Source organism: Gymnogyps californianus, chromosome 4 (assembly GCF_018139145.2).
Source record: "Gymnogyps californianus isolate 813 chromosome 4, ASM1813914v2, whole genome shotgun sequence".
NCBI lineage: Eukaryota > Metazoa > Chordata > Aves > Accipitriformes > Cathartidae > Gymnogyps > Gymnogyps californianus.
The window spans coordinates 43,133,275-43,158,731 of NC_059474.1; the positions used below are offsets into that span (position 1 = coordinate 43,133,275).

A 25,457-nucleotide genomic window follows, 5' to 3' on the forward strand; every position below is an offset into this window, starting at 1 on the left:
TTAAGGGGGTGAGCTCCCCTCTAGGTATTTAAAGTTGGAGAGAAAAGAGAGTTTTGAAGGCAGTAGCCCTAATACTAGAGTTGTAGAGTTTTATTGCTCACTCTTGCAAAATGTGGAGGCACAGACTGAGCAATTAAAAAAGAATACCTGCAGTGTATACAAGGGAGGATGACACAGTATTATATTGTAATCCTTCTGATATGCATTCAAGAGCAGCACCAATGACCTATAGTTTTCAGGTATTATAGAGGAATCAAATGAAGAAAACCCAAGGGTACACACCTTCAATAGATTTCCCCCCCCCCCCCCCCCCCCCCCCCCCCCCCCCCCAGTAATTCTTTTTAGCCATGTTTTAAAATAAATAATTAAATTAAAAGGGTTGTTCCAGGATGAAATATCTCACCTTTAATAAAGTGAGATTTGTTTTTCAAGCTGGAAAACACCTCCCTTATGTCCTCATCCTTAACATTCTGTGCCTGTGAAATAAATAAGGTGAGGACAATTATAAGAAAGGCAGGCAGAATACATGCCTTAAAGGTCTTATAGCAAATTTGTTATTCTAGTGCTGTATTTTCTTGCAGCATTTTTCTGTCAGATCTCTCAGGTGGTCAGGATACTTTCCAGTTTGTTTGTTTTCGGTTTTTTGTAATGTTTAAGCTTAGTGAATTAGTACATGAGGGTTAAAGTATTATGGTTTTTTGCCTCTCTTGTGTCTAGCAACATTGTAGCATTACTGAAAACCATCATGAAATTTAAGGGGATGTTAAGACTGTATAGAACTGAAGCTCTTCCTACATGTTTGGGTAAAATCAATAGAATCATTGCAATAAAATAATTTTATTGTGTATAATTTTACTTTGCAATTTTCTACAATTTCATTCATAGTCTCCCAAAGAATGTAATATAAATTCTATTTAGTCGTACTCATCTAATTCTAGTGATTTTTTTTTTTTTCTTCTTCTTCTTCTTCTTCTTTAGGGTGTACCTCAGTTACCATGTGCCAAAGCATTGTATAACTACGAGGGAAAAGAACCTGGAGATCTTAAATTCAGTAAAGGAGACATCATCATTTTGCGTCGACAGGTGGATGAAAATTGGTATCATGGCGAAGTCAATGGCATCCATGGCTTTTTTCCTACCAATTTTGTTCAGATTATTAAACCTTTACCTCAACCTCCGCCTCAGTGCAAAGCACTTTATGACTTTGAAGTAAAAGACAAGGAAGCAGATAAAGACTGTTTACCATTTGCAAAGGTAAAAACAGAATAAAATTATTATTTTCTTTTAATGATTTCATTCACTTGGATAAAAAATAATAAGACTGTTCTGTAGTCTTGTCTGCATTTTTTTTAATGGAGTTGCACAAATATGAAAAGGGCAAGTAATTCTGCAGGTAATTCTCCTATGTTGATTAGTTTTGCCTTCCTTCTCTTCCTAAATTACATATAATTTATCTGAGGTTTTATTTTTGAGAATGCAATTTTTCATAATTGCAGTAGTAATGTTCTTAATTTATGAGAACTATGTTACGAATTAAAAGCGTTCCATCTTCTAAAGAAACACTCATTTTAAGTTGTTGAAGTTGGTACTATTTTCAGCTTTGCATTTAGTAAGCAACATTTTTAGGATCTAGATACTAGACACAAAGTACTGCTAAACTTTGTCATTCTATAATGTTACAAATTGCCTTTTGGAAAATACGATGTTTCTTCTTATATTGTTTCTATTGTAATTAATTTTCTGTCTTGCAAGGCACATAATGATACAGAGTTTTAACAGGAATCAGAGCTGTTCCTTTTTTTCAGTTTCTGATTCTTTAGTTTATCAAATTGCACAAAAATATTGCAAGATCAAATGTGAGCCAATCACTTTTCTACCCTTGCCTATTAAAAATTAAAAGGATGGCTAAAATTCTGAAAAGGAAAGATATTAACATGTGGACAGACAATGGTTATTACAACACAGAACAGCAATACTGTTGAGGATGATTGACATTAGCTTGCATATTTTGATTAACTTGTTGGCGAACTGTTTTTTTGTTTGTTTTTTTTTAAATCTGCAGTCTCGCTTGAGTAAGCATATATGTGTCCAAATATTTTAACTTGCATATGAGACAATTATGTATCTCAGTATAAGCGAGAGCAATGTTTAATGTGCACTTAAATCCCGTTTTTATGTAACATTCTCAAAACCATATCTAATCCAAATGCTCCGTGTAGATGTGAAGGAAATCATATCACTTACCAGTGTTCTTAAGTACTTAAGTAGAAAAGCAACATCTAGGGAAGATTAGGTAATGGGTCAGTTTAGAAGGAAAAAGATTGCGGTTCTGTTGATTAACGCCAAGGACTTAAAGGGGGGCTGATGAATACCATGGACTGAACACGGCAGGAAGTCTGGCACTAAGGACAAAGTCAGATGGCTGAGATTAGCTGTGGACAGTTAGCTGAACTCTGACAAAATAGGAAAAGGAACGGCTGGAACCAACTTCAACCCCGAAAGTGGCATGTTCCTATTATGGAGTGCCTTCGCTGCGGTTCTTGTCCATGTACCGCCTTCTCTGATTACCCATGCGTTATGGAGGGAAATTAAATTAGAAGTTTAATTAGAGCTGGAAGACATAATCACTGCATGTTCACACAGGATGATGTTCTGACAGTAATTCGCCGTGTGGATGAAAACTGGGCAGAAGGAATGCTGGCTGACAAGATAGGAATATTTCCAATTTCATATGTTGAGGTGAGTAAAGTTGGGCCCTCAGTAAGGTTATGCCCACTGTGTATTTCATTTTCTAAAAGGAAAAATAATCAGTGCTGGTGATGATTCTAAAATAACCTGAGATATAAATAGTCTTAGACCTAAAATAATCTAAGATCTGTGTGCTTAGTTTGGGAAAGTTAATGACCTCAGCAGTTGAACCACTGATTTTTACTTAGCTATTTGATACCTATTTTTATTGAATGGAATTGGAATGAGAGTACTTGGAGGCAGACAGTGTGTTTTCTTGTTAATACTGGAGTCATGCAGTCAATCAAAAACCACACTTAACCGCAAAATGAAAGCAATCAGCAAGTCAGAGAAATAGTAAGGTTTGCACTGTCCCTAATACCTGCCTCTCAAAACCAAATTAGCACAACTGGAAAGTCAAAGAATATAGGCTGTTTTTAAGCAGGTAAAGCATTGACTTTTATATCCAACAGACCCTTATATAAAATCTGTATCTTCCTGCATTTCTCATATGTGATATGACAATTTACAGTGAGAGGTAGCAGTTGAGAAAGTTTCCCCAACCTTTTAAGGTTTAAGAGTTGAAAGCTGTATCTTCTATACAGAAGGACATAGATGATTAAGAACAGTGTGTACAGCTGCAACAATGATTATTAAAGTTTTCATTACAGAAAGATATAGAAGTTTGGAATAGTGTTTGTCTTTTTCTGATAGGTATGCTATGGATACTTGGTAAGAGACGCTTCTTGCACTGACAGGATTTTATTTAAATAAATGAGGCAGAATGATGAAAGAAAAAAGTATTTTCACATTACCTGTGGGATGAGAAATATGTACCTCAGGTCACAGAAGAAATGTGTAACCATACTACAAATCAAGTCAGGTTTTATTAATTCAATTTCTGAATGCCCTGATGAAATGGGAACTTTTTAAAAAACTACTGTGTTCAACCAACATAGAATTTATTCTTTTTAAAAGGGAAAATATGTATATCCATTTTTATAGGCTGATGTAAGGATCTGTATATTTGGGGATAGAAAATTTCACAACTGAAAAAACAACAACAAAACCCAAAGGGTTTCAACCTGCTTAGTGCAATTCTGGCTTCAGTTTAAGAAGTTTTTAAAAGCCAATTTAAGAAGTTCTTGCCCCTGGCTATTCATTCCTAGCTCCTTGCAATTAACTGCCCCTTCAGTTCAGCCAAAGCTTTTTGTGGTGCTTTTAAAAACTAAATCACTTAACTGAGACAAGTTAGAAAAAGCCCTTTCCTAGGGCTGCTACTTGGGCTAACTATTTAGCTAACAACTCCGTTTCCATCTCTACAAAAGTTTGCAAAATGGAGATATAATCTTGAAAAAAATTATGTAAAAATGATACTCAGTCACAAAATGTATTTCATTGTTGATGTTTTAAGACAAATTCCATCAACTAAGAAAATGTATCTTCAATTAACACTTTTAGAACAGGCACGAGCACTTGTGTACACACTCGCAAATCCCCACTAAAATGATATGGGAAATCTAGAACAATAATACCCAAAGAGATACTTCAGATCAGATAGGTGGGTTTTTTCCCTGTATAAACTAAACCGAAACACATGCTGTGGTGAAGAGCTGTGAGATAGGCAGAAAACTATCAATTTGAATTTTGAAATACCTGTTTTCTGAGACTGTTCTTCTGGAAAATATACAGACAGTTGATACAAACAATTATATCAAACCATTCTTACCTGTGTTACTATTAAAGACACTGAAGATGAGAAGTAATTCATTTTTGAGGGGTATTTTTATATGGTATTTTTAGTTATATTTCCCAATCCTGTAATCATGGCCTATGTTTGTCATGATGACAGACATATCTTTGCCTTGTGTATGTTAGTCCACATCCTTTTTTTTTTTTTTCTTTTTTTTAAAAATGTGAATTAGTAGCTGCATTTACTGGAGATTTTCTGAAGTCGTTAACTTTAAAATGAGTATAGTCTGTGATGTTTTTTCTGTAGTATAGGTCTGATGCTTGTGATATTTCTTGTACGATGAGGTCACAGGATAAAATTTTAGATATGTTGAAGTCCATGAAAAACTCTGATTATATTTGCGGACAACTTTTTACCTGGAGGAACGTTTTATAAATTGACGTTTGCTAGTCTGCTCTATTCTTTTATATCACTTTCACTTATTAAATATGTGGTAATAATAAAAGCTAAGACTGAAAACATTTTGAGAGAAATTTTAATAGTGATTCCATTGAAAGTATAGTTTGTTAACAGACTCACAAAACAGTACGTCTTCATCTGTAGACACATAGCACTGTGAAATAATTACTTCTATCTGCAAATGAAAAATAAATAGTGCAAGCATTGCAAAAAATGAAATTCTGTTTTCTAAGAAGTGCTAAAACCAAACAAACCCTCTAGTTTTACTAGAGTAAGACCTGATTAACATATCTAAATTACTAGACTTTTGACTGATGGAATTTCAACGTGCTTGCATTAAAAGCAGATCAACCAGGTTCTTGGACAGTGACGAAATAAAATGCAGTGAGTCTAGAAACTGTATAATTAAGTTCATAACACTTATGTTTATCTCTGTTCCAAAAAGAAAGATTAATCAGAACTAAACAGATATTATTAGAATTTTTCTACATAGAGTACAGTTCTGGGTACAATATACATTTCTTAGAAAGACCTCAAATTTGACATTTGGATGTGGTTTAACACTTAGTAAACACACTCCAAATCTAAAAAGTATTTAAATTTTCACAAGTTATTCAGCACTTGTACAGAACAACTGGAAAAAATACAAACACCCAGAATAGAAAAAGAAAAATCAGGGAAAAGGAATCACTTTTCAATCAAAATGTCAGTAGAAAATAATGACAGCTTTTGTTTTCCCAAGTTAACATGAACAACTGGGAAACACCTTTGTATTAAACCAGGTCCTTTAGCTTTATTTATAAGCAATCTTATAGAAATGTAGGGAAAAAAAACCCAAATGATCTAAAATGTTCACTGTAGTAGAATTTTAAGTTCATTGTCATTTTATATGACTGGATCCATCAGTTAACTTGACATTTTAATCAATGAGAACATAAGATTTTATGTGCCTAGTGTGTCAGGTTGGGTTTTTTAATTAGCATCTCCTCTTGTACCAAACAGGAGTGTTTCAGAACAAATTTATTTTTTATTGTGTCTATACATTTTAGATTGGATTTTAGGCTGGATTTCTAGCATGGTCTTTTTAACGTTGTACTTACTAGGCTAAACTTTGTCTATCACTGTTAGATGATGTGATCGGATTTAACGTGCTTAGAAAAAAAAAAATCAGACTTTTGTAACAATACTAACTCAGAAGAATAAGATAAAACCTTTTATGGAAACTTTCCTCTACTTTTTGACTGGTTTGCCTGCCCAGAACTTCAAACAGAAAATTTATGCAAAAAGTCGATGTTGTATATTATGCCACATTGAGTAGAATTGTTAATTTTGAATAGAAAATTACAGTCTAATTCCCACTAGATTTGAATGTGATAATCTCAATGTTACCATTCCAATGACAACTTCTGAGCATCATAGTTTGGTTAATTTCCCTAACAAAAACTGCAATACAAATTTCATTTGCTTCAAAAATTAATATAAACACAGCTTTGCTTATGATTGTGATCTGTTCAAGATTTGCAAAATGATTCTTCCACTGTTTTGGACAAAATATATTTGTTCTGAAACCTTAATTGCAAAGCTGAATTTAGGTTTCTATGCTATTACCTATCCTCCAGGATGAGGCTTAGCAAAAATAATGTCAGATAAGGACAACATTCGCCTTAGTTCCACTTACACTTCACTCCTTTGTTTCCAAATATATGTGAGTGAAATGTTGTCTAAAAATTGGAATTTGACTAATAATAGTGTTGGTAAAGTGGAAAAATAACTCCTTGACGTATGGTGATGTAGTAAAATTGCATAAATAAAAACCCTGGATGAATGTGAATAGAAAGATCATTTGAGGGAGAAGATGGTGTTTTCACTTAGAATTCAAATATCATCACTTTCTGAAATTAACTATCTACGTGTGAGTGAAGAAAACCTGAATTCATTTGTCAAATAAGTACAGTAAAGCACAACTATAAGAGATGTTGAAATAGGTCTTGCATGGTAGTCTACTTGATAATTTCTTCAGACGGCTGCAAGCAGGCAGAAACCTATCTGCTAGCCTCAACTCCTACCGCAGCACGGAGACGCGGCTTAGCCAGCCGCCTCTGTCTTGCCCCCATTTGGAAAGTTGTTCTGTTTCCTGGGTTTTGGTGGGAAGGGGAATTGGATTTCAGGCTACCTGTTAGAGCAAAGATTTTGTTGAATGGAAAAAACAAATAAATGTGAATGTAAAAGTTAAAGTAAAGAAGCTTCGGTTCAAATACGTCTGTTGAGGAAAACAACTGACGTAGAAAATGTGGGAATAGATACAGGGGTATTTGTTGCAGAAAGGAATGCTGTATTGAAACACTTCATAGCATGAGTGGGATGCATTCCCATGGTGACCTTGAATGGTTGCTAGCCATTTCATTGGAGAATGCATGCAAGTTCTTAATTCCTCTTCTCAAGGAAGAAGCAAACTGCACTCTGCAAAATATTCTGCAACTATTGCTGTCCTCAGATTACTTCTAAGAAAAGGCTGGTAATCAGTTCACTTCCATGTTTAGGTTCATGCTACTGTCCTGTGCTTGCTTCTCTACATAAGAAAGCTCAGTATGTTGCTTATATTTGAATCAGTCTTGAATCAATCCCATGGGCAAGCCTTAACTTTTCTCTAATAGGTTGTTCGCTGTATAGAATAATCAGATTCTGCAGGCATTAATAGCTTCAGGAGGTAAACAAACATAATTAGGTGTAACAGGTACCTCGGGGTGCTTTTAGCAGAGTGGCTTTTCGTTTTGGTTTTGTTTTTTATTCCTGGGTAATCCCTTAACTTTTCCAATTAGGTAGTTCTTGTTTTAGAAATGAGTACTGCTTTTTTTTGTCTGATCTGTGTAATTTGTGAACAGGTTCTTTGCTAAATAAGGGAGTAGATTAGATAAGAATAGAAGTGGTTGCAGCCATTGTATAAGACAATATGGAAGACAGATTCTCAGGAAGGGCATGAAGAATTTCAATCTGAGTTGGAAAAAATAAAATGTGCAAAATACATAAAATGATTAGTCTTTGAAAAGCATGCATGTTCTTCTATGATGAAGGATAGGACCCTGACAGGATGAGTAGCAGAGTAGGCTTTTTTTGGTCTTATTTTCTACTTGTTTCGTATCCTTCAGCCTCATATCAGTGTTCCGTGATAAAATAACTTTGTTTTCACTGATCTGTTAAAAGTATGTTCGCTCTAAATTTAATATTTAATAAATAAAAAAGTAATTATCTGAATGGGCTTGCAAGTTAATTGGAGAAAGCTGTATGGTTATGTCTTCTGTACTACACAAGTGGTACAAAATTATTTTGTCCATATGATCCATGTCCAGTATTAGCAGGAAGGAAAATCTAGTGTCCACCTTTTTCTTAGGAATGTTTACTACTGTGACATTGTCTTCTCCTATCCTTCCTGTTTTCTTCAGCTGCCTTCTAAAGGACCAACAATAAGAACATTTAGGAAAAAATTCTACATTCTCATCTTCGTATCCTTTTTCAAATCCAGCATTATGCCCCTTTTCCACTGCAGTATGTTCTAGGTAGTTCTTCCTCTTCAAGCATTTCATAATTTTAATTTTCCCGCTGTTACGTCCTAGTAGATTTTTATGTCAACTCTTCATTGTTCCAGTAGTTCTAGTTTTGAACTTTGTTTGTCTGTTTCTTCTGTATATGCATGGAATTTCCTTCCAGATTTCACTTTCAAATACCACTTGAAAACCTTTCCTATATTAAAAAAAATATATTCTTTATTCTTTTGTACCACTTTATATATATATCTGCTTGTCCTCAGAGATAGGAAAGTGTTCAGGGTATAAGCTGTTGTCATTTGTGGGAGCTGCATTTAAATCAGTGTTGATACTATCATGATTAATGATGTGTTATTTGTCTAGTAAAGTTTTGATGGGGTAAAATACTGCTTTAAAACTCTTCATAAGCATAGTAGATATCTGTGGGAAAATGGGTAAAATAAATAGAAGAAATAATATGCTGAAGAATAGACAGTACTTCCACAGTAATTAATTTCATTCTTTCATCCTGATGTTCTTCAGAAAAGATTTTTCCCTTCTTCATAATTGGCTACACTTATCCAAGTAACAGTATTCATATCTAGGGGTACATCTTAACATTAGTTAACTTGTTCAGAAAACTGGTGTTGGTGTTACTTCAGCTCATGAATAAATGAGAGTTCTGATATTATTATTTCCAATAGCTCTAAAATATAAATAAGATTTTCTGGAATGAAGGGTTTGTGAAAAATGTAGGGGTTTTTGTTTGGTTGGGTTTTTTTTTTCCCCTCTGTTACATAGCTTACATTTCATTGTAAGAAGAAAATGTGTGGGATTTCATATTTCTTCATTGGAAAGGAAGGCTTTGTTTGCATTTAATGTAATATTGTTGTAACAAATTAACAAATAGAAAATTTCATTGTGAACAAAAACTCATTAGATAAGCTTTAAAAAAGAAAAATCCATTTGAGGGTTCTGAGGCACAGAGATGCTGCCTCTGCATTAGAAGATTCAGAAGCTGAGAAGGTATTTCCACAGAATTGCCAATACATGTTTCTTTTCTCCTTATACTGTCTTATGCTTATATAGCTACTTGTCATCAGGCAGTATGCTGATATAGCTGGATATTTAGTCTGTCCTACTATGTTCTTAAATCTGCATTTAGGAAGCCTTTTTTTACTACTGGTAGTGTTAAAGATATATGCGTAAATACCAAGGGATACTAGGAGGAATGTCTTCAAGAGCCCACATGCAAAGGTGTGGGCTTATGTCATACAAACAAAACAAAAAAGGCTTAAAATGAAATGAACATGCACGAAGTTTTGTAATACAGATTTTTACATTATAAGGTCAAAGGGGACCGCTGTGATTTAGTCTGACTTCTAGATAACACAGGCAGCGGATATTGCTGAATTAAACCATGTTTGGACTAGAGCATAATGTCCTTTCTTGATTGAAATTTTACGTCTGATGGGTAGTCCACACCAGCCCAACAGTAATTGTGTTGAGTTTGTAGTAAAAGACTTGTCACTCTGTAATGACTAATTTGTAGAGTAGGTCAGTATTGCACAGTTTTAAGTTGCATGGTTTAAATTCTATTATATTATGAACAAAAGGAAAATAGATTTTTTTTTGTTATATTCACGTGATTTTTATAAATAAAAAAATACTAACGTGTGACTATCTTTTGTAGTTTAACACAGCAGCCAAACAGCTGATAGAATTGGATAAGCCCTCAGGTTCTGCTGTTGACTGTGGAGAAGGTACCTCTGGGGCAGCCCACAACAATTCAACCCAAAAGCACACCGATACTAAGAAAAACACCAAAAAACGGCACTCTTTTACCTCCCTCACTATGTCCAACAAGTCTTCACAGTCTTCTCAGAATCGCCACTCAATGGAAATTAGTCCTCCTGTCCTCATTAGCTCCAGCAACCCAACCGCAGCAGCCCGCATAAGTGAGCTGACGGGACTTTCCTGTAGTGCCCCTTCTCAGGTAAATTACATGAAATCCAATATAAATCATGCATGTAATTTTTTTTTTAGATAACTATGAAGACTTCTGATCTTGTCAGATTACTTCAAATTGTTAATTGTTAGTTATATGTAATTAATATTAACGTACGCTTTCACGAAGTTTATCTTCCAACATGAGAGCATTTAAGGAAAACATTTTATAACACTTCTTATACAATGATAGCAGATATTTTTGGTCTTGTAAGCTAATTTTTTTCACAGTTGTTAATGTCTTAAGTGCCACAAAGATTTTTATTAAACTGTGGAAACTAGAAACTGGAGTGATTTAATTTCTTGGGTTTTTTCTAAATTGAGTATAATATTGGTTATTAATAAAGTCTATGCAAGTAAAAGGTAAATTCAACTTGAAAACTACATGAATTCCAGAAATGTACCATATTAATGTGATTGTGATAACTAGAAATATTTATCTGGCTTTATATGTTAATCTCCTGTTTCTTCAAAGCTTTTAGTTACAAGCTACAGTAGTGTGTGAACAATTGTCTGTTTCACGTAGAGATTACGTTTTGGGAGAAGAGATAGTAATGGAGACTAAGAAGTGTTGGTGTCATTTTACATGAGCTAGTAAATATGTTTTATTTGCACGTCTTTGGGATCTGACTGTGTTTTATGGAAAAAAAGAAAACTGACATTGGTAAAAGTGTGTTTCACATTGCTAGTTCAAGATATCTCCAAAGTTGCTGAAACATCGGGGGGGGGGGGGAAAGTGAGCAGTGTGATCCAATACTGTTTGTACGAGTATCTAACAAAAAATTAGTTCCACTCTAAAGTTACGGATAGTAGAATACTGGTGATTTTGACCATGAAGCTTACAGCTGTGTCAAAACCAGCTCTTATTAAACTACTCAGAACTGACCCTCCTGGTTTTGGGTTTTTTTTTTTGACAGGTTCATATCGGTACTACAGGGCTAATTGTGACTCCACCCCCTAGCAGCCCAGTCACAACAGGGCCTTCATTTACCTTCCCATCTGAAGTTACCTACCAAGCTGCTCTTGGTGTAAGTACCATTTAAGAAAACTCGGCCTTTCCGTTTATCTTTGGTCTGTAGAGTAATTTTTTTTCTCCTCGAGTTCTGATAACACTGATTTGAAATGATGATTTTATGATGATTGTCTGTGATAGACAATGGTATAAACTGAACTATAGCAAAAGCATTATTGATACAATAATGTTTGCATCCTGTCATGCATATCCATTTCTCCAGCTTTCCTCTGTCATTTCTTTGTAGTAAACACAAGAAGCACACTTCCTTCCAGAACGGTGTTTCTTTTCAGCATGAGTAGGAAAGAGATTATGCTGGGGGAGAGGTTAGGGGAAACAAGCAAGATCTTACAAATAAACATCAACTTGAGACCACAGCTGACAGCTTTCTTTGGGACTCTCTGGGACAAAAAAGTTATGTTTTTCAGTCCTTAAAATTAGGATGCTGTTATTTTCTGAACTATCTCCAGTACTTCCTTCTGGCATGGTAAGCACATGGTAAGCGCATTCCAGAACTGGGTACAGTACTGTACAATCTTCTTCAGTGATGAAAATATTGATAGTATGACCCTTTTACTTTTATCCTGTTAGTCTGATGCTTATATCTTGAGGATTTGCATCCATTCATTTGGCCTGAGTGTAGCACAAAGTTTATGTTCAAGCTAAATATCCACAATGATCCCACAAATTTTCATCGTCATTAGTGATGTAGTAATTGCTCTCATCCAGGTAAATGTATTTCACGTTCTTTGTTCTTCACACAGATGACCTTATTATTGACAATTATACTGACAGTGTGCTTTTGCCCGGCCTTGCTGAGTAATGCAGGTTGCACTGTAGCAATGCTGTGTCCTTTTATTGTTAATGAATCCTTCAATCTGTGGATCATCTGTGCAATCCTACTGTTAAATGTATGCTAATCTGGAACCAATTAATAATCTCCTTATATTTAGACTTATATTTTAATGTCACAGAGCAGTTGAGATTGCAAGGGACCTCTGGATGTCATCTAGTCTAACCTCCCTGCTTAAGCAGGGCCACCTAGAGCCAGTTGCCCAGGACAGTGTCCAGATAGCTTTTGAATATCTCCAGGGATGGAGACTCCACAACCTCTCTGGGCAACCTGTGCCAGTGCTCAGTCACCCTCACAGTGAAAAACTGTTTCCTGATATTCAGACTGAACCTCCTGTGTTTTAGTTTGTGTTTCACTGGGCACCACTGAAAAGAGCATGGCGCCGTCATCTTTGTACCTTCCCTTCAGGTACTTACATACATTGAGGAGATCCCCCTGAGCCTTCTCTAGGCTGAACAGCCCCAGCTCTCTCAGCCTTTCCTCATAGGAGAGATGCGCCAGTTCCTTAATTATCTCAGTCCTTCACTGGACTCTCCAGTATGTCCGTGTCTCTCTTGTACTGGGGATCGAAGAACTGGACACAGTACTCCAGGTTTGGCCTCATGAGTGCTGAGGAGAGGGGGAGGGTCACCTCTCTTGACCTGCTAGCAAGACTCCTCCTAATGAAGCCCAGGATACCATTACCCTTCTTTGCCACAAGGGCACATTGTTGGCTCATGTTCAACTTGGTGTCCACCAGGAAGGACCCCCAGGTCCTTTTTTTGCATATGAGGTGTACATCTAATACTAGAAACAATTAGCTGCTTGTATACTAATCCATATAATCTTTTATAGTTCTTTCATCCTGTCCTTCAGAAAATAACTGTGAGAACTGAGCAAACAAAATCAGTTTTGGTATCATTTATGCTGTTAGACGGAATACAAGTCTAGCTAACATATATGCTGCAAACATTGAGGAATTGATTTGATTTGTGGCTGAGATATGTTTTGGAGAGGATGGGGTAGGCAGGATTCAAAGTATAATTTCAAAAGTTCTGTCAGAAGTTGCTTTCTTTTTTTTCCTCTCAGTACCAAACACTTTTGTTTGTTATTAAGAATCAGTAGTTCTTTCTTTGATGCCAACATGGAAAAATACTTTATTTTGGTGCTGGTGTAAAGTCATTAAACCACCTCGGGTGCTTTAGTTGCATAAGCTTGTTCAAAAGCGATCTCACCATTGGTACCCACAGGAATTAAATTACAGTGCTAAATGCAGCATGGAGTGAAACTCCTGCCACATGATCGTCCTGTATCCTGGAGTGCTACTTTCTCTTTGTGATAACCATGTTCCTGGTTATTTTTCCAATTAAGCATATAATTCCCATTGAGAATCTGAATTATTCTCTGCCACCCTCTTTAAAAGTCAATAACCTTCTGTACAAAACGTTCTGTTTCTTCTTGACTTGTTTTCAGCATGACTAAAATACAAGCTGGCAGCTCAGGCTACAGTCAGGTCGTTCCCGTGTTCTTTTACGATAGATGATATTAGATGGTGATGCAGTTTATAGTCATAGACTGTGAAGTGTGTCTTTTATGTCCACTTTTCCTCTTGCTTCATAAACTCTTGTTTTAATTTTAGAAATGTGCAAAACAGTTCTGACAGGTCAATAGAGAAAGTGATGTTCTTGTCTCTCCAGATGTTTCCCTTCTGGAAATACCCTCCCTGACATTCTGAGCATTAATGTTAAGCTACGGAACAATTGTGATTGTATGATTTAATACACCAGAAGTGGTTGGCTTGAGTCCTTTTGCTTTTGTATTTTTTGGTTTTGTAAGTATAAATCCCTGCATTTCTCTAAGCTTCTCCCTTTAGCTTTTTCTTGATTTCTGAATACTAAGCAAATGACAAGGGAGTTGGATTGGAACAGGGAGAGTTTCTTTTTAGCATGAAGATGGTTTAATTGGATCTTCTTCCTGTCAATCGTTTTGGTGTTCATAACGCTATTTAAAGTAATTGATTGTTCTTTGAGAGCAAGCCGTTTATACAACTACTTTTACTTCATGCCAAACTCATTCTTGTTTTGTGTTTTGAGGTTTGATTCTTTGAAATTGAAGAAGCTATGAACTGAGACAAACTTCTCACAGCTGAGGCTTTTGACTGTGATATTATCACTTACACTGTTCTCTGGGACTTCAAACCACAACTTTGCCCTTAATGGGGGCATTAATTGGTCTGCTCTTCTTGGCCACTGGCATTTTTGAACCTTGTAGGTGCTTAGTATGTTTGAAGTCCTTTATAAAATATAAATAGCAGATGTCAAGTTCAATAGTTGTTGGGTGAAAATATGCACGTACAATTATGTAAGGCTCATTTACTTGGGAGGAAATTCTTGGGTGTAATTTATAAGGTAGTTATCTAATGGAGGAGATCTGGTTGCCATAGATTTTGCTGAAAAAACTCTTAAAGGAAGTATGTGATTTGAACCATGATATGGGAAAAACAGAGACAAAATATACCACAGCAAAGTTAGAGTTACATTCAAAAGCAGCAGAAGAAAGACAGAATGTAGCAACAACAGATAACTTAGCTTCCTTTCATTCTGCCTTTACAGTCTCTTGGGAAGTTAAAAGTATTTTGAACTGCAATCGACCTAGATATCCATATTGCTACTTCTGCAGATTGAATAAATTGACTTTGAAATGGTGTCTTGGTATGTGGACTTAACTAGCAGAAAGAGGTGATCTACATTTGGATGGTTTACATTCACTCACATGCTGAAGGTTTCAAATATTAAAAAGTCCCTGTTTTTTCTGGTCCTGTTCTCTTGCCCACACACAGAAAAAACCTGCCCCTCTATGTTAAAGTATATAAGGTAGTCTGAATTATGATTAATAAGGCATAAGCTGTGAGGGTTATAGTATACTGATGACATTTAGCTCTCTCTCATGTGGTTCCAGCTGATTCAATAGTGTAAGTCAGGAGGAGGTTTAAATAAGAACTGTCTGAGTTTTAACCAAAAAAAATTCAAATCAACTTTTGTTGGGAAGAGGAAGCAGCTGAAAGAAACGATGAGGTTTTTGTATGAGAGGCCTGTTCTTGATAACATATATTTATAGATTAGGAATTTTGTTAAACATGAGCCTTAATTTGTTAGCCCTCAGGGGATTTTGCAAGTCATTTTTTTTTTTTCCCTAGACCTTGTGGGAGTGAAGACAGTTAATGAATGTTTTTTTTCGATTGCTGTGCCTTTTGTTATTCTTTGGGTGAGCTGATTATTGATCTTCAGTTGACTGATATGGGAATGCAGCCTAATTATATTTAAACTTAGTAATATGTATGTGTTTCTAGAGCGTGAGTATAGGTACTATTTGAAGTTTTTACATAAATTAAGTATCAAATTATGTACTGTTTCATCTTCCAATTAAAAAAAAATTATCACTTATTTGCTGTTTTATATGCTTGAAAGTACACTTGTCTGAAAAGTAGTTGCAGAAATTTTCAATTTTTCCCCCTCAGCTACCTAAAATAAAAATACTCTTAATTATTTTGATAAGCATATTTTATTAAATCACGTGGGGTTTGCATATATTCTTTCACAGAATATTGAATATGGGAACCATCAAAACTAGCTTGTGCTCTGGAGGTAGGTATGTTTCTCAATAGCTAGAAAAATGGTTACATGCCAGAAAACTTCATGAAAACATGGCTAGAGCATTTGGATCTATATTATCAAGTTGTAGCAGTGCAAGCTTAGGAGCTTAGTCCTCTAAAGCCTATCAGGTAGTTTATTTAGATTTCTACATACTTGCAAGTCTTTAGGAGTTTAATTGGGCTGTGGCTCACTGCAGGTTTCATTACCATAGCAATAGACACAGGGAGGGGAGCAGAACCTGAATAAAGCAGAATAAAATAGAGCTGGGAAGGTGCCTTTATTGCAGCTAAAAATTCAGTGTATATTGTGTGTTCAAATGAATAAAATACAACGCCCAGCATTTATATCTTTAGAGATGCAGGAAGTGTGGAATCGTGACAACCTTGATATTGTGCATGAATAGGTTTAATTTGAAAGATTTCCAGCTAATCATCTGCTAATGTGGATTTACAGGTTCTACCATGTGTAAAGGAATCTAGATGCCTAAAAAAAGATTTGAATTTATATTCTATAGACAGGTTGCCTAAAAGTTAGATGCTCATGTTCAGCTTGGATTCAGCTAGGACATTTGTTGAAGCTGACTGGGAGAGGGAAATAACTTCTGCTGTAAAGCAACTGCAAGACAAATGTTGGTATTTCAGTATGAATTATCAAGATATTTTAAAAAGATTGTTGGATGGATGGGGATCTAGAATGTGAAGCAAATGCAATTGCTGTTCTTGTAAATAACTCAACTGCTAGCATCAAAGCTCACAATGATGTTTCTCCAGCAGCTCATGTCTGCTTTGTGTTGGATACAGGAGGCCTATTTGGTCTTAAGAAATTGTTAACGTACGATCAGAAAAAAAGCTTTAAATAAAACAGAAATATTTCACAATATACCATGCAATTTATATCATAACTAAGCATAAGAATTTTGACTGAAAAATTATAAGAGTTAATCAGTTTTCTCTAGATTTGAAAGCTTTTAATCATGCAGTTCTTTTCTGTGTCTTTACAGCATAAGACTAGTTCAGAGAGCTGTCTTTTTATTAACACTTTCACCAAATGCAGCGAGGTAATAATCACACAGTGTAGAACTAAAACTTTTTTCCTTATAGGTTTTTGTTTAGAAAAACAAACAAAAAAACCCTTTAGAAGTAGGCTGTTAGAGGGGAATTAAAATGACTTTCAATTATATATTTTCCAAACTGATAATGTAATGCTGTGCATTTATATGCCGATGTACTGAACAGCCAGGCAGTACTTTAGGACATTTTGTTAATTTATATTTTTGTTATGTGGTTTTTAAACCTGAAGTGGCATGGTTTAGAGTTTTGTTTCAGTATTAAAAGATTGCGTTAAGTTGAATATCATGTTTGAAATTAATTCAGTTTTACATTTTCAAATGTTGGAGGTTTTTTATTACTCTTTTTGTGTGCGTTGTAACACAAATAATTATTTTTGGAAGGGGGGAAGGAAAAGTTCTCCTTTTGTGAGAGACTTTTCCCAGGAGTGTCAGTACTAAGTACAGCGAGATCCTAAAGAATTGTCTGAGGCTTTAGAGAGCAGAAGGTAACAGTTTCTCTATTGATTCTCAAAAGGCACGGAAGCCTGTAGGCAGGACCCCCATTACGATCTGCCTGTAAGGGAACTGTGCCTTTTTACTGGGGTGTTTGTTAAAGATTACCAATCTTGATAATACTGAATTTCAAAAGCTAACTCTTTAAACTAGAAGAATAGGAGAAAGCGGTAACAATAGCTCAGTGACTATGGTCTCATATTGTGCTCGCTTTTGTAACCCATACATCAAAAGAAAATTTCCCCCAGAAGGGGTGGTTTTGGGTGCACTGCTGCTGAATTGTATATTATGTTTCAGCTTCAGGTTACAAAAACAATCATGTTTTGAAGTACAATCAGCAGTAGGATGCAAAATCTACCTCCTGGAAGGCTTCTGAATTTTTGTCGAGTCCTATCCTAAAGATGTTATAATTAGAAACAATGCTTTCCGTTTTTCCTGTGCTGAGAAATTGCTTGTCATTTGCTTAATTAGCTGCCAAGACTTCAAGATTTTAAACTGGAAAAAGAGAAATACAGACTAACCTAACTCCAGTTATATCGTACCAGTAGGTAAAGGGATACTGAACTCAGCTGGTTTTTTCCCATTTCCTTAGAATATCATACTTTTTTTCTTTTTTCCAGCTGATTCAACTCATCAAACACTATTGATCATCTGTTGCTTTTTTTTTTTTGTTCTCATAAAATCAGAATATGAATCCCCCACTTCCGCCACCACCTCTCTTGCCTGCTGCAATCATTGCATCGGCCTCTTCTGGACCTCAGTCTGCAGGTGTAATACAAAGGCCTACATCAGGATCAACTGACCAAATGGCACATTTACGACCACAAACTCGTCCAAGTGTGTGAGTAAAATTGAAACTTTTCGCCAGTCAGAAAAATGGAACGAGATCAATAACTTCACATGTACTTATATCATGCCAGCTGGCTATGTTCTGCTAGAATTCCCAGAAAGCCAAGCATACAACTCAGAACAAAAGCAACAAAACATACATACAGGTGATATCCCCAAACAGCCTTCATACTGAGGGTTATTTATGTCTTAGGTAAATATAATCAGCTGTTGCTGTGTATAGAAGGGACTCACTTCAAAAATATAAAGTATTTATCATGCAGAAAATGAATGAATCCTTGAGTTAGTGATGAAGACTGTATAACTCGCAAGTGGCAAATACTGGAGTGAATTTATTCAATGTTTTCAGTTACATATGGTATGAAAAGGCTATTCTCATATGGAATAACTTATGCCAAAACACAGAAAGTGCTGTATTTCATTTAGACTGTTATATTAGCATGTCATTGTCAGACTGCTTGTGTAAGTTGCAATTGAAATTTGACTGAAGATTCTACAGTTCACTTAATTAGTGGATGGCAATTTGGAATGAAGGCAGAAGGCTGCTAGTTAGCATTATGTCTTCACACTTGTAATACAAGCAGATGTGCGTCATCCTTCTGGGTGAAAATATTTTGTATATTAACATGTGCTGCTGACAACATCTTTCTTCTTGGAAACTTCTTTGTGTGAAGCTTGGAGAATAAGAATGATAAAGGAAAAAATAAAATTCAGGAGTGGCTGAACCATCTAATAGGACACATTTGAATAATGCAAGGACCACTTTTGCTCTGTGTCTTTATTTTTATCTTCCCACCAGGTTCCTTCCCACTCCAAAAGAGCGCCCTTCTTGTATAGCAGGTGCATCTGGATTTGGGCTGTTTCTTTGGTGTCAAGCATTTTAACACTGCTTCTTATGGATTATTGTGCTTAGTGCAGTTAATCAAGTTCCCATCTCATTTAGTCCTGTACTCCATCTTCAAAGGGTTGCTCTATATGAGAATACTAATGAAATTTGGAGTGATTTAACTAAAAGAGAAGTTAATGAACACCAATTAAAGCACATTAGTTGCTTTCCCATAGAGCTTCAGTATGTGGCTTTGTAGATCACCCCTAAATCGTGTACCAATGAAGCCTTTTGTTGCCAGTGTGTCATATGTTGCCTTTAAAGCATATTTTGGACTTGCTTTACCAGGTACCTATATTGCCTTTAAAGCATTTTTGCAGATTATGCAGAGTTTCCTGCATGGACAGCAAGGAACAAAAATATAATGCAAAAAGAAGCAGCATACAGTTAATGCTATTGTTACTGTGCACAAGAGACAATTTTGATGAAAGAATGTTTTGTAAAGCCACTTTTTTACCCTTGGGGTTACAAAGGGAGTGGGAAAGACTAGCCTTGCAAGTAATTGTGGATCCTTTTTCAAAAAAGGGGATATTCTACCCGTCTACCCTAATTGGCTGCCTCTTGTGAAAAGTATATTCTTTTTGAGAAAATGTGATTTATTAGAATGCTATTTCCCATATGTCTGGGTCCATAATTATATAAACATTTTTATATAAACGGTTTAAACAGTTTTCTTATGTTCAAACTGTGGCAGAAAATAGAACACTGTGGTGGTTAAAACAGTATCGCTTTTTAATGTGATAATAGGAAACTGTGCAATCTTATTTGAAGACTTCCCTAGGAATATTCCAGCATGCAACTGCAGGAGCTTCAGTTTTAGTTTTACTTTTTTTTTTTTTCCCCTAAGAATGTCTTTTTAAAAAGAAAAAATGCAAAATGTTTCTGAACTCTCACTATGATTTCAGATGCACTGTATTATACATTAATGTTGCTTAGAAGGAAAAAAAAAGAAATAAACTTTACAAGTGAATACCTGCTAGCTACCTAACCCATAGACTTCAAGTTCTAGTAATCTTTTTTTTGGCACTGCAGTTGCACAGGGAGATTCCAATTTTGCAATTTGAAAAGTAGTTCTGATACTGATCTTTCACTCCCAACTAACAGAACTTCTCTGTGCTCCCCAACCCTCAAAAAAAAAGAAGTTGGCATGTCACAAAGTGTAAGAGATACTAGAAGTAGATGTAGGGAGAGAGAAGTGGGATATGCTGGGATCTGTAGTTGATAAACACCTATTTAATTAAGTTCACTAACTTAATTAAGAAAATGGACATTATTATTAGAAGTATTGTACATTACATTAAAGTGCAGTTCTTAATGGTTATTGTTTCCCTTAATATTGCCATAACTTCTGTTTTACTATTGTAACAGTATGATGGATCAACTAACACATAACCCTTTCTGCCATGCCTTCTCATCTCTGACTGAACTCTCTCTGCCAGAAAACACAAGTGATGTTTTCAATTGTTTTAGGTTTATCAATTGCATCTACTTTCCTGTCTTTTAGGTATATTGCTATATACCCTTACACTCCTCGAAAAGAAGATGAACTGGAACTGCGGAAGGGAGAAATGTTCTTAGTGTTTGAACGCTGTCAAGATGGCTGGTTCAAGGGAACTTCCATGCATACAAGCAAGATTGGTGTTTTTCCTGGAAATTATGTGGCTCCAGTTACAAGGTACATTTTTATACAAGTGCCTAAATATAGTTTATCTAGTTTCAAGTCCAAAATGATTCTGTTCTTGTATTTAATGCTAAAATTGGATAATAGAAGAGCTGCGGGTTTTAGTAACTAGCTCATTTTTCAGTTCTGTTTTAGTGTTTTGCTTTTAATTTTGGCAGGACAGTGACAAGTGCATCACAAACAAAAGTTCCCATGTCTACCGCTGGCCAAACGGGACGAGTGGTAACTATGGTCAGCCCTTCCACTGCTAGTGGAACATCTCAGAAGCTCCAAGGGAATGGTGTGGCAGTGAACTCCAGCGCAGTACCCACAGCTGTGGTTTCTGCAGCGCATATCCAAACTAGTCCGCAAACCAAGGTCCTTATGCACGTGACAGGACAAATGACAGTCAACCAGGCTCGCAATGCAGTTAGAACAGGTAAAAAAAAACCAAAGAAAATGAAGCTTTTCACGTGTGATAGACAAACTGTAGGGTCTGTCTGGGCAAGTGGCTGGAGTCAGGGTATGTGTAAATATGTGTTTGGGTTTTTTTAAGGCATTTTTTATGTTGTTTTTTAGAGTTGAATGCTTTCTGAAATGATAATATATCTCTCTGAATTGTTGAATCTTTTATTATTCTCCTCTAAGCAACTGTGTGTATATACATACTCCTACTGTTGGGAATTTATATGCAAGTACTTTAGGTGGAATTTTTTTTATTCCAGCAGTATCTGGGATGGGGACATTCGTTGAGCTTCCCCACTGATATGCAATTCATATAGTAATAAAAATGATAAGAACGTCTGAGTCGTAGCTTATTTTTTCATGCTAACTGCATAACAGCTACAGATTGCTCTAATTTAGCATTCACTTTTAAATTATCTCCTAACATCTTTGAAGACCCTTAGCATTCATTCCTTCTTCTTTTTCAGGTCTCTGGCTCAGGGTTGGTCCTTAGGCATTCCAGTTTGTTCTCTAACCTTGACTGCAACTTCTTTCAGCTTTGACTCTGAAACACTAAGGCTATACTGGCTTCAAGATCCATATGATCTATGTCATAAAATTCTGTATTTCTGACAGGTATAACTCTGCCTTTACTGTCTGGGGCAGGCCACATCATAGTGAAACATGCCTTCTAGTTATTTAAACCCAGATCCAAAGAGATTGATAGTGGTGTTTTCAAAAGTTTTTGTTTACCAAATCCATGCACTCCTCTGTGGATTTGCCAGGCTAGGAAAATACCACACAACTGGAGCCTAATCTGTTCCAGTTGCTCCTAGGGCCTCAAAAGAAAAGAAAGAAAAGAAAGAAAAAAAAAAAACCCACCTCCATTTCAAACTATCCCAGTGTTCCTTCTTTCAGCCTTGAATTTGGGGCCTAAGATCTCTTGGCTGAGAGAGTCATGACAAAGGTTTTTTTTAATCACGAGATTCTTATTAGCAGAGCAGAAGAGAAAGCAAAAGATGCAAATGGTATTACCTGTTATCCCCTTAAGGATGATTGTTTCTTATGGTCTCAAGATCCGTGAAATAGCCCATTCCCTCTTCAGAGTCATGCATCTGCTAAAACACCCTGTGCATGTTCAGGTGTCACCACCAGGTTTGCTTTTGGAGGCAGGATATGTACATATGTCTTTAGATACTTTATTTCCTTAATTGGCCCCATTGTCCTCCAGTCTGACCTTAGGTTGGAACAGATGTGAGTCCTCTGTAACAACTTTATTCTTTACCTTTAAATAAAAATAACCAGATGCTATTGGCAGCTAGTAAGAGAAACTAAGCAAAGCATCTGTACTTTCTTGCCTCTCGGGCATAGGTGGTTTCTACTCTAAATCCTTCTTTTGAGCTGCCTAGAAGCTTGCAAGTGACAGCACAAAGGAGAAGGCTCCTGTGGGCTCCAGAGGCCTTTCTGTCTCCGCATCTCTGCACCACTGTCAAGATGAATAAGCTCTTACAGTTCCATTCAGCTGGAAAACATGACAACATACTTCCCACCAAATTTTCAGGTCCAAAATGGAAAAATCAAAAGGGCTGCACTCTCTTCACAGAGAACTTAACATTGGATTGTGGTGTAAAGGTGTACTGTTCAGTCACAAGTACAGATCTGTCCCTTATAAGGGCCTGAGAACTGAAGCAATAATGGCTGCTTTATGTTCAAATGTTACAGAGAACTTTGTAGTCAGCATCTGAAACGTGATGATCTTGAGCTTTCCCTAGCACCTTTGCTGAGTGTTATGCTCTTGATGAGGCTTCACAGATCAATGCTGCATTTTGCAGGGCTGTTCTTCAGTTTCGGTTTAGCTCAGGACTTTGAGGACCCTTCTTCAAATTATCTTAGTGAGACATTGCTTGACATCACCCTTGCTGAGGGGGTATGCATTCTTTGATTGAAAGGAACTGGGAAGAAAATGTATATTCTGGCTATTTCATTAAAGGATGAACTGTATGAAAATAGGGTGACTTGAAGCATTTTTCCTATGGATTCTATCAGGGATAAGAAAACAAAACCAGAAAGCTATTCCATGCTTGTACTCCATTGATTGCATGTAAGTATAGACATATCTTGAAGAATAGCAGCTACTTGTAAGAAAACTGACTCTATCTCATGAACAAAAGGCAGCGTTAATAATTGGTTTTTACAAAAAATCTTGCTGCACTATCCTTATCTTCCTTTTTGAAATGTTCATGGTACTCAGGAAGGGTCTGCTACAGGGGAAGAGGTTATGTATCAAAAAATAGACATAGCATTTAGTGGTGCTTTCTTTTTAAGAAAGAATTTGTGTTTCTTATCATAGAGATTGTAATTGGGTATAATACTGTAGGATTGTTATATTAAATTTGTGAACTTTGTCAGTCTTCTCTAATATACCGTTGATGCAATCTAACCAAATTACCAGAAGAATTTGTAGAGAGCAGAATAAAGAGAGCAAGTGCTGGAGGCTTGATTCCAGGATATCACTTATAACAAGCCCGATACTTTAATTAGTATCTGAAAAATCAGAGTTAATTGATACATTTGAGATGTACATGCACCAAGCTAGAGGGATGACCCCTCCTTGGATACTAAGTTTCAGACTACTTAAAGGAAAGAGGCTGTGCAGCACTGGGATGCTGCATTTTGCCTCATATTATTCGGTTAAGATGTCTGCACTTCATACCACCCAACGGTGCAGAGATACCCAGGCTGTTCAAAAGATCCAGAAGCGTGTATTGTTGACCATATAACTATAATAGCAATGTTGCTTCTTGGAAAGGATAAAGTAGTTCATGCAGAGCTCTGTGCTTTGCAGCTAGGCTGCAGGCCAGATTAGTATATTCAGCCCTATGCTATTCTCCAACTTCCAGTATAGATGTTCCTTTTATTTCACAAGGGTATGAGTAAATCCACTTCTATATTTAAACATCCCAAGAGACAATAGCTTACGTTTTCAGAGAAACCACTCATAGCAGTAATTGCCACTGTACTTGTTGTTTGAAAGACCCACTAAATCTGTTGTGAATTTTGCGAATACTTTAGGGAAAACAACTCAATTATATTTTTAGCAGCTTCCATAAGGAGTGTTTCTTCCTCCTTTGTTTTATGTGCCCTGACAGCTACACAGCATATTAAAAGGAACAAACAAGTTCCAGGCAGTATTTAGCTAGCTCTTACGAACTAAAATGTAATCTTCACTTTGCATCTCTGTCTGTATGTGAAGCATTTTACTTAGCAGCTTGGATTTCTCCACAATAGTTGCAGTGCTGTTATTCTTCTGGTGCATGCTGGTGCAAGTAGGGTAGCATATGCTGCTACTTTATTCTGGTGAGATAAATTTGGTGCTGTGTAAGATGTCATTATAGTAATATAAATGGAAGTTATGAAGGTAGGAAGGAAGCTTCTTATGACTGATTAGCTATAACACAGTGACTGTACCTCACTTTCTGTGTCTTGTGAAAAGATGAACTCTCTCACATTTTATTCTTTTGTTCTAGTTGCCGCGCACAGTCAAGAAAGACCTACAGCAGCAGTCACACCCATACAAGCACAGAGTCCAACATGCCTTATTCCTGCAGCTGTGATCATTCCGCACCACTCTGTTGCCTCCCAGCAGCTCCAGCCCCAGCTTCCAAATACTGCTGCTTACGTCACGGCTGTGAATGTGAACCGCTCAACCATCCCACTGGCATGTGCAGCAGCTTCTTTGAATTCTCCCAACGTTGCTGCTTCATCTTTGGAGGGAGATATTAGTGGAAGAACTGTAAACACTCACCCTGGAGCTCCTGCATCTCCAGAGAGTGCTTTAGCAGCTGGTGGAAATGCTGCTGTCAGTAAAGCAGACAAGGATGGCAAGGTGGGTAGAGAATAAAATCATTCCCTTGAATTCTCCCATTTGCATCATGCAAACTTTTAAGAGATCCATATTTTTTTCTTACAGTTGCTGAATAGCAGCATTGTAAGGTTTTTAAGACTGAGCCTGAAACTCAAGCAGGCATTTTGTGACTACAGCTATGGGCAAATTTATTCTGGGCCATACAAGAATAATTGAGGATGGATAAAATACAGAGCAGACCTTGGAGAAGGGTTAAAATAGGGTAGCAGATTCATGCCTTAAGCAGGA

The 25,457-nt window shown here is 36.4% G+C and overlaps 1 protein-coding gene across 2 annotated transcripts in view; it reads left to right on the forward strand.

Moving 5' to 3' along the window:
• SH3RF1 (SH3 domain containing ring finger 1) overlaps window positions 1-25,457 on the forward strand; it is an 87,491-nt gene that overhangs the window by 52,791 nt on the left and 9,243 nt on the right. For both annotated transcript variants that reach the window (XM_050896007.1, XM_050896009.1), the window contains exons 3-10: window positions 979-1,254; window positions 2,644-2,739; window positions 10,094-10,396; window positions 11,325-11,435; window positions 18,152-18,306; window positions 20,705-20,875; window positions 21,040-21,299; window positions 24,832-25,190. In XM_050896007.1, coding sequence (XP_050751964.1) covers window positions 979-1,254; window positions 2,644-2,739; window positions 10,094-10,396; window positions 11,325-11,435; window positions 18,152-18,306; window positions 20,705-20,875; window positions 21,040-21,299; window positions 24,832-25,190 — 1,731 coding nt within the window. The remainder of the gene's footprint in view (window positions 1-978; window positions 1,255-2,643; window positions 2,740-10,093; window positions 10,397-11,324; window positions 11,436-18,151; window positions 18,307-20,704; window positions 20,876-21,039; window positions 21,300-24,831; window positions 25,191-25,457) is intronic.